The sequence below is a fragment of the Chelonoidis abingdonii genome, chromosome 5 (assembly GCF_003597395.2).
Source record: "Chelonoidis abingdonii isolate Lonesome George chromosome 5, CheloAbing_2.0, whole genome shotgun sequence".
Classification (NCBI taxonomy): Eukaryota; Metazoa; Chordata; order Testudines; family Testudinidae; genus Chelonoidis; species Chelonoidis abingdonii.
Genome location: NC_133773.1, coordinates 45,378,578 through 45,388,900, shown reverse-complemented (window position 1 = coordinate 45,388,900; position 10,323 = coordinate 45,378,578). Strand labels below are relative to the sequence as shown.

At 41.0% G+C, this 10,323-nt stretch overlaps 1 protein-coding gene across 1 annotated transcript; it reads left to right on the top strand.

Annotated features, from left to right (window-relative positions):
* The first annotated feature begins 8,136 nt into the window (after positions 1-8,136).
* LOC142046932 (uncharacterized) lies at positions 8,137-9,851 on the top strand. The gene is given in 4 exon segments (XM_075066779.1): positions 8,137-8,710; positions 8,750-8,756; positions 9,375-9,793; positions 9,796-9,851. Coding segments are annotated over 4 exon segments (1,056 nt in total).
* The last annotated feature ends 472 nt before the right edge of the window (positions 9,852-10,323 follow it).

Genomic DNA, 10,323 nt, shown 5'->3' with positions numbered 1-10,323 from the left:
ACACTGAAGCTTGTGATAGTTTGGTAGTTCTCAAGAAACCATCACTCGATGCCAGTGATCTTGGCAACTGCTGCCCTGTCTCCAATGTCCCGTTCCTGGCAAAAGCACTGAGAAACCTCCTCTTTGCCACTAGTATAGATCCTTCAAATCAGGATCAGATTAGAATACATACAGAGCTGGCTCTAGTGGCTGTTGCAGATGAATTCATTATGGCCATTGTTGGTAGACAGGCTGCCACTGTTGGAACTATCACAAATTGATCCATGTACAAGTGCTAGCAGGAAAAGATGGATCAGATTTAGCTACATTTTTTTTTGTTCTCAGGCAAATTCCAAGGATTCATGATAGGCAAGAGCTTCTCTTCCTTGAGAACTCACATATGTGAAGTCCTGCAAAACTTGATCCTCAAACATATATGTGAAGGCACTAAAAGAAGTTGTGACATGTCTTTGGCTCCAACAGTGATACAGTTATGATACCAGTCTGTGCCACCGCTAAAATGTTCCTATGCCTGAGGGAAACAAATGTAGGGATTAAAAAGCATCTGATTACCAAAATAATCCATGGCCCTAAGGGTTTCACCTGTGAATATCTGTGAAGACTATAAGGAAGCTCCTGCTAACCTAAGAAGCCTTTTAAGCAAGTAGGTGTCTGTTACAGCTATCCTCCTATTCCATTTTGTCTCTTACAGATGTCCCCATACTCCATTTTGTTTTTTGTTCTCCTGTAGCCTCCCCTCCCTGGCTGTTAAATTGTTTAGCAGGGCCCCTTAAAGTTGTTTACCAAGAGCCATTGCCCTTTTCAAAGGGATGGCCAATTGTGCTAAGTGGGACCACTGCCCTGTTCAAAGGGTTAGTCCTGTTATCACCTTGTTAAACCTGGGCTCGGTGTAGGGTGGACAATGTCCAGTTGCAAGGCCTATTGTGTTTTTAAGGTCCTGGGCATGAGTCATAGGCCTCATGTGCTTCTGAGTCACCTATTGCACAGGACTCTGCCTAGACATGTCTCTGTGCTCACCTGCTTTTTTTTTTTTTTCTTTCCCCTGCCTCTGAGCCAATCAAAAGTACTGGTGGGAAACTGCCTAAGTTTGCCCTTAAAACCAGACATTTTCTGATCAGACCTCAGAAAGGTTCCTGCATTGCTGCCTGGTCTGATCAGCCAGGGGTTCTGGGGGGTCCTTTCTCCGCTCTCGTTTTATTTTTGAGCGTACCCCCGTCTTTTGAACCCCCCCCATGAAGAACGAATTGCTGCCTGAGAGATCTCCTGATTATTGAGACTGTACCCAGCCTTCTGATGATTTTGCTGCTTTTACCTCTGCTGCTTCCTTTGGGGCTGGTAAGAATCCCTCTGTGAAATTCTGTGAAATTCTCTATACTTTTATTTTATTATCTTAGCTGCTCTCTCTCTTTCCCCAGCACCCAGACTTAACCAGCACCCAGCATAGCTGTGGTTAAGTTAGGTTTAGAGAATTGTTTGTATTGTGTTCTGTAAGTTAGGTTTAAGAAATTGTTGCATTGTGTTCTGTTACTTGCTAATTTGTGTAGTCTTGGTTAAGTTAGGTCATAGATAAGATTTTGCTGTGTTCTGTATAGTTGTGGTTAAGTCTGTCTTCCTGCTGCCCCCACCGAGCTCTCCAGTCACCCCATACCCCTCAGTCTCTCTGCTGTTTAAACCTGCAGCCTGCCTGCCCTCTGTCTCCTGAAGTTTAAATCTCCCTCTGCTCTCTGCTGTTTAAAGCTGCAGCCTGCCTGCTCTCTCTCTGCTGTTTAAACCTGCAGCCTGCCTGCTCTCTGTCTCCTGAAGCTCTCTCTCTCTCTCTCCTTTTTAATCCCTTCCTCCACACTCTCCTATTACCCCCAAACCTCAATTGTATTACTGAAGTCTAGCATAAAACCCCATTGGTTACCCTTTTTCTCTCTAACACACCTCACATTTTACATTTATACCACTGTGACACATTTTTACCTAGAGTTGGTTACTTACCACATTTTCCCATAACTGTTAGTTGGCTATATGCTGCTGTGACACACCTTTTATATAGAAATTGTTAGCTACTTGTTACATTTATACTTCAGTGTTAATTGGTTACCAACTGTATTGTACCCCACTGTATTGTACCCCACTATTGAAACCCCCTATACTATTTGCTAAAAGAAACCCCTTCCCAGTTATCTACCTTAACAAACCCCATACCCCTCACTATTGAATTTTCCCTGTTTTTTGCATTTTCTTAATAAAGTTTATTTTGCACCCCACCTGTGTGGTAATTGCTCCCCAAGATCCCATATACCTGCTGGCAGGGACAGTAGGATAATATTAGTGGCTCACATACTACACAATAGATAAAGAGCAGAGGCTTGTAGCAGATGTGGTGCTGAATGGAGATTAAAATTTTACTGGAGTTTGCTGGAGCCCAAGGTGAAACTTTTGGGAGCTAGGATTAATGTTCTCAGTAGAGAGCCTTCAGCTGTGGGACTCAATATTAGGGCTGTGAAAGTAACTGATTTCTCATTTTGGCCACTGAACTAAAGCATCAAAATGAATTTAGTTTAGGATTAACCCCTCCACTTTATTTATTTATTTATTTATTTAGCCAAATGAAATAGAAAAAAAAATCTGCAGCTTAAAAGCAACATTTATTCGTTTGAGCTGAAATGTAATGTTTCATTTTCATTTCAAGGTTTTAATTTTTTTTTTTTAATAATAGAAAGAAAAGTCTAAAATGAAAAGTCTTTCTGAAGCAAACTGAAGCTTTCTGGAAATGCTGAAACTTTATCATTATTTTTTTTCCCTCTCAAAGAAAACAAAACTAACAAAAATAATTCTTTTAACCAAAATAATGCACCAAAATTGACCTAAATTGCTTTGGTCCACCTGAATCTACATTTTTGGCCAAAAATCCATTTACACAAAATTTTTCACACAGCTCTACACAAGATATTTAGCTTACACTTTGGAGTTTCTTTATTTATCGCTTAGCACTATGTAAGGTGGGTACCTTTAAAAAGTTGCACCTGAATTCACTGTTTGAAAAGTGAGAAATGTCTGGAATTGGAAAAAACTGTCAAATTGGTTGTAGTTTTTGTGTATGCCCACTTACCAAAAGCAAAAGTTAAGCCACAAAGATTCCAGTGATATTTTTAATAAGGTGTGTCTCCAGCTGCACACTTAAGTCTTATTCAAATAGCTTGGCAGCAGTTTTAGTACAGATGAATCTATTTAAATCAATACCCATTAAAGAAACAGACCTATTAAATAAACAGCTTTACAATAAACTGAAGCAAGTGTGCCCAGAAAACACAGCAAGGCCTTTTTATACAGGCACCTGACCAAAGAATGAACTTTTAATTCAGGAAAGGTAAAATATAACAGAAAGGGGATCCAATGAAGGAGTGACTTGTGAAAAGATAATGTTTAGTAAGCACCAAAACAAAACACCTTTTAGAGCCAATGAACATTGTAAATGAAATAGGATCCTGTTCAAAAAATAATGTATGTACAATGAGATGAATAGTGTATTTGGACTCTATATTACCCATTTGTTTGTGTGTTTGTGTGTGAGCTCCATACATTCTCTGCATTCCTGTTTAGTACAATCCCCAAACATATTCAGTTTACACTTTTGGAAAGTCATTGAGGGACCATGCTTCTCTTATTCTCTGTAAAGGGCCATGCTAATGCATGATGCATCTAAAGTAGGCCAACATAAAACATGAACATAAATAAATGAGGGGGTAGAAATAAAGAGGCAAATCTCCAGCTGGTGGGAATGAGTAACTCCAATGAAGCCTATGCAATTATATCAGTTATGAGCTGAGCAACTGGTTAATTTTTTTTTTAATGTATTTTACTCATTCCTTGGCTTCACTGGAGCTATGTCAATTTACACCAGCTGAAGATCTGGCTCAATGTGAATACTATAGAGCAAGTGGGTACTTGCAGATTCTGGGATTAAGACTAAAATTGGGCAATGGAGGAGGAATGGATTGCACAGATGTGAACATAAGTGATGGAAAGCAAGGTTGAATGAGTAGTTCTTGAAGGATTTGAAGAAGAATGAGGTACTTAGTGCACGTTACAAGGAATAGGAAGCAGTATGAATAAAGATCTGAATGAAAGGAGGAAGGAACACTAAGACAAGAATGTGGTTTCACAGGATGTAAGTCAGTGCAGAATTTGGTCTAGCTTTTCTAATGGATAGCAAATATTAACATTGAATGATGAGAATACAAAGAAATATTAAACAGCTCCCTGTTTCCTTGAGCACCATCCAACCTCTTCACTGAATGAGGCAGTTTTCTTGTGAAAAACATACATTATCATAGTCCCTGCTTTATTTACTGCAAATCATTCAAACCTCGCTTTTAATAGGGAATTATTCATTTCCTCATGGCCTTTGCTAGGATACTTATCACTGTAGCATCTGAGTGCCTGATTAGTATTTATCTCCATATATCCCTGTGAGATAAGAAAATATTATTCTTCTCATTTTACAGCGGGGGAAACAGACAGATTAGCTGCAGTTGGGAGTGCACCACACTTGTAAAAATCAGGACCAGATACATTGGGTTGGGCACTCAGAAAATGATGAGCACGCAGTTGTTGGTCACTTGCCAAAATTGATTGCAGTGACCTGCTTAGCATCATGTAAGAAGTCTGTGGTGAAGGCAGGGATAGACCTGAGTATTCACCAGCCTTAACCACCAAAAGAGCATCCTTCTTTTTCTTTGGTTCTCTGCCTCATTCTTTATAAGCGTGCCAACTCTGTAGCAAAAGAGGCAGGGATCCCACAGACAGGCTCATTCACTACCCAATCTGTCACTCCTGTAAACTGAATGAGCAGGATCCTGTGGAAAAATAGCATATGATCATGCAATTAAAGAATCTATTATAACGCATACATAAAAGGAGCCAAATGAAGACAGCACAGGCAGCCTAAATTCTAGGACAGGGGTAGACAACCTATGGCACACCTGCCAAAGGCAGCATGTGAACTGATTTTCAGTGACACTCACACTGCCTGGGTCCTGGCCACCTGTCTGGGAGGGTCTGCATTTTAATTTAATTTTAAATTAAGCTTCTTAAACATTTTAAAAACCTTATTTACTTTGCATACAACAAAAGTTCAGTTATATATTATAGACTTCTAGAAAGAGACCTTCTAAAAACGTTAAAATGTATTACCGGCACACAAAACCTTAAATTAAAGTGAATAAATGAAGACTCAGCACAACACTTCTGAAAGGTTGCGATCCCTGTTCTAGGATTTCCTAGTTTGTGTTTTTCATTACAGCCTAAATAATGTTCTTTTAACATAGAAAATTGCATACAAATAAACTAGCAGGGTTTTTTAAGAAAAAATATGTGCAAATGTCACATCCCCACTGTGCATCATCATCAAGGTTTAAGACATGAAGCTTCACCATTGCAGCACAAGCTGCTACCACTTGAGCTGCAAAACTAACTACATTTGCTAAGCGGCCCTGGGGAAAGAGGAATAGCCCACTGAGGGCTATTTGCTGGTTCTATGTAGAATTGTTCGAATGAGCCTGGCACTCATCCCTTCCTCGCCACTCTGGCTGGCTACTTCTTGGGTTTTGAATGCAGCTGCTGCTTTGGTGGTGGTGTGGGCTCAAACTTTGTTAAAAATGTTGATGTTCAGTTATTATTGTGGCACAGTGCCAATATTTTACTGGCAACACAAGTGAGAGAAAGTACATGGTGATTTTCAACAATTTATAAATTACCTAAATCTGAATGGAATTTCAAGGCATAAAGAAAGTGCACTTCTCTGGCCCTCGGGCTTTCTCTCTGATGACTATTAGAAGGCCTGTTGCAAACAATAGGGGTGTTAGAGCTCCTCAAGGGGTTGTGAGAATCTTGTATTATAGAAAGTTAGGCTACTCAGATATAAGGGTTCTTACAGCTCTTGCTATCAGGGGTGACTCCAGGCCCCAGAACGCCAAGCACGTGCTTGGGGTGGCAAGCCGTGGGGGGGGCTCTGCCGGCACTGCGAGGGTGGCAGGCAGGCTGCCTCTAGTAGCTTGCCTGCGGAGGGTCCGCTGGTCCCGCGGCTTCAACATACCTCCCGCAGGCGTGTGCGAGAGGTCCGCCAAAGCCAAGGGACCAGTGGACCCTTCTCAGGCAAGCCGCCGCAGGCAGCCAGCCTGCTGTGCTTGGGGTGCCCCTGCCTGCTATAATTACAGAACAATATGGTATTATTGGAAATACAGCTTCAGTTTCATTAATATCTTTTCCATTGTATATGCATAATCTAATAGCTTTTATCTGATGTCAGAAATATAGTTCACACTGCATTACACCATTCACTGCTTAGGTGCTATAGAGCACTACAAAAACAGTATAAGAAATAATCCAACAGATAGAGCAAGGGAATTAATTACACGATTTACCTTTTGGGATTTTTTCATCTCGTCCCATTATGATTATAAATATGATTTATATGGACATTTGTTCCAGGCATCACATAAATATGAAGATCAAAACTGGATAATATTTACCCACTTGCACAATTAAGATACTATTCAATGAGCTCTACTCATATTCAAATATAAATGGTTAAAGTCTCTCAATGCTTTGTTCCCATAGTATTTTCTTCTAGTAGGTTGCTCCTGCTACTCATACCCCGTGGTTTCTGAAGAGATGAGATTTGAAAGTGATATCATTTGTACATAACATATAAATGTTTTATTACTAAAATCAGATTGATTATATTAAGAATATAGATAGAATTATAAACTAGTGGTATGATCCTCTCTGTGCAACAAATACCACTATGTAATTTATATACAGTTTTGTTTTATTAAGTGACTCTCCTGCAGAAAATACTGACTTGATTACACATCTGGTAATTGATTTAATTTTATATAATGACAAATAACAGGCCTCACTCATGATGATTATCTGGATAGCCTACCAACAGCTACAAAAAAAAAGGTGTTTAATTCATGAAAAATGTAAACAAGACCCTGAGTTTTATTTAAAACATATGGATCCCAGTCACATTAGAGTTTTCAGTGGTGTAGAAAGCTAATTGTACCTGATGTGTGTTAACAAAAAGAAATGTAAACATGGTTTGTAAAGCAGGTGAAGCTCTGCTTTCTACACATTTGACTTACAAGCCAAAGAGGGAAAGTGAACAAAATTGGGCCTCAAAGAAGAATGAAGTGAGAAGAGGAAAGGGCGGGGGGAGTGAGGGCCTTTAGGAGACAGATCAGGAATGAAAAGTGAAACCTATGATATGATTATTATTATTCTGCATGTCCTTTTATTTCAAGAACCCCTTGAAGTTGGCAATCATCTTTCAAAAAGTACTGATGACTGTGATTAGTGATTGTCTCCTGTTTCTGCAGATTTTCTCCGCTAGCAATACACTATGACAAAATAACAAATTTTTGGGGGAGCTAACTGTCAGAGAGAATAGTTGTCCATTTTCATTTGATGTGAAGATCTGGAACTTTTATTCCTTGCAGCCAAGTAGTGACTTTTCCTAATTGTTAACATGCTTCAGTAGCTCTATATAGCTTGCCAAGAATGAAACTACCTGAGATTTAAAAGAGAGATAAAGAGCAGGTGATTGAATGTATGAAGTAAATCCTTTGGAATTCTAACAAAACCAGGTGAAAACTAAGGACGAATGAAATAAGAACCAATATGAAATCTCATCTAAAATTCAAACTGAACCTGAAAATGAATTTATATTCTAAAAAGAGGATTGAGCAAAATGTCATTATGTGATTTCCATTTTTATTGTGTCTCAGCCCTGGTTTACACTACAACTATAGGTTGAATTTAGCAGAGTTAGATTGATTTAACCCTGCACCCGTCCACACGATGAAGCCATTTTTGTAAACTTAAAGGGCTCTTAAAATCAATTTCTGTACTCCTCCCCAATGAAGGGATTAGCGCTGAAATCGACCTTGCTGGGTCGATTTTGGGATAGTGTGGACGCAATTTGACAGTATTGGCCTCCAGGAGCTATCCCAGAGTGCTCCATTGTGACCACTCTGGACAGCACTCTCAACTCAGATGCACTGGCCAGATAGACAGGAAAAACCCCGCAAACTTTTGAATTTCGTTTCCTGTTTGGCCAGCGTGGCGAGCTCAGATGTGACCATGCAGATCTCATCAGCACAGTTGACCATGGAGTCCCAGAATGGCAAAAGAGCTCCAGTATGGACCAAACGGGAGGTACTGGATCTGATCGCTGTATGGAGAGAGGAATCCGTGCTATCAGAACTCCGTTCCAAAAGACAAAATGCCAAAACATTTGAAAATATCTCCAAGGGCATGAAGGACAGAGGCTATAACAGGGACCCGCAGCAGTGCCGCATGAAACTTAAGGAGCTCAGGCAAGCCTACCAAAGAACCAGAGAGGCTAACAGACACTCCGAGTCAGAGCCCCAAACATGCCAGTTCTATGATGAGCTGCATGCCATTCTAAGGGATGCCCCTACAACTACCCCAGCCCTGTGCGTGGACTCTGTCAATGGATTCTCATACAACAGGAATGCAGATTTTGGGGATGAGGAAGATGATGATGAGGAGGAGTTTGAAGATAGTGCACAGAAAGCAAGCGGAGAAACCGTTTTCCCCAAGAGCCAGAAACTGTTTTTCACCCTGGATCTAGTACCCTCCCAACCCACCATAGGCAGGCTCCCAGACCTAGAAGGTGAAGAAGGGATCTCTGGTGACTGTACTTTTGTAAATATAATACATGGTTTAAAAGCAAGCGTGTTTAATGATTAATTTGCCCTGAAGACCTGGGATGCATTCGCAGCCAGTACAGCTACTGGAAGTCTGTTAATGTGTATCGGGGATGAAGCAGAAATCCTCCAGGGACATTTCAATGAAGCTTTCCTGAATGTACTCCCAAAGCCTGTTAGCCATGGGGAGGGGTGAAGCGATCATCTCAGAGAATTGTGTGGGAGGAGGGGGGTTAGTTGGGTTTGTGCTGCATATTAACCTGAAAACCGCAGCTCCTCCTTTTAAATGGCCAACCCATTTTAAATGGCCAACCCAATGGATGCTTGGTATGTGAAATGAGGGCGCTGCTGTTTGAAACCATTCCCACATGTTATGAAGGTTAAAGAAGCCAAAAGACTGTGGCTTCCATGGCTGCCTAAAAAGCCAAATTCTGTTGCCTGCTGGCCCTGCGTGTGTGGTCTCTCACACCAAACCAGCAGACCGTCAATATAAGAGGCAAAATGTGACCTTGTAAAGAAAGCACATGTGCTATGTAATGTTAACAGCTGGGTTCACTGTGGAAGAGTCTACCCACTGTTCTCTAAAATGTGTCTTTTTAAAGACTACTCTCCCTTTTTTTCCCTCCAGCAGTTGCAAATGTTTCAAAGCTCCCCATCCCAGAGGCTAGCGAAGATTAGAAGGCGAAAAAAATGCACTCGCAATGAAATGTTCTCTGAGCTCATGCAGTTCTCCCTCACTGAAAGAGCGCAGCTGAATGCATGGAGGCAGACACTGTCAGAGTGCAGGAAAGCACAAAATGAATGCGAGGACAGGAGGGACGTGTCAGAGGACAGATGGCGGTATCAAGATGATAGATGGTGTCAGCGTGATGAGAGGAGGCAGGAAGCAATGCTTAGGCTACTGGAAGATCAAACTGATATGCGCTGGTATATGGATGAGGTGCAGGAAAGGCAGCAGGAGCACAGACTGCAGCTGCAGCACCTGTGTGACCAACTGCCCTCCTCTCTAAGTTCCACAGCCTCCTCACTCAGAAGCGCAAGAATGTGGTGGGGGGGCCTGCGGGCACCCAACACTCCACCCCAGAGGACTGCCCAAGCAGCAGAAAGCTGGCATTCAATAAATAAGTTTTGAAGTGCAGTGTGGCTGTCATAAACAGATAGTTAAGGGTTAATGCCTCTTTTACCTGTAAAGGATTAAGAAGTTCACCTAGCCTAGCTGACACCTGGCCAGAGGAACTAATGGGGCAACAAGATGTTTCAAAAGGAAGGAGGGAAGTTTTCCTTTGTTTAGAGTTTCAGTTTCAGCCGGAATGAAAAAAGATCAAGGAACCAGTCTCTTATCAGAGTAGTAAGTTTTAGAAAGGGATAAATAGGTTTATGTTTATTTTCTTTGTAACTTGTCTTGATACCATTAAGAGAATTATCAAATTTGGGTATTCTTGTGTGTATTCAGATTTTTGCCCAGGGGAACATCCTCTGTGTTTTGAATCTGTTGTCTGTGAGAGTAGCTGGTATGCTAAACTCTCCCAGAGGCTTTTCTTTTACCTTTCTTTTCTTTAATTAAAAGCCTTCTTTTAAATACCTGATTTATTTTCTC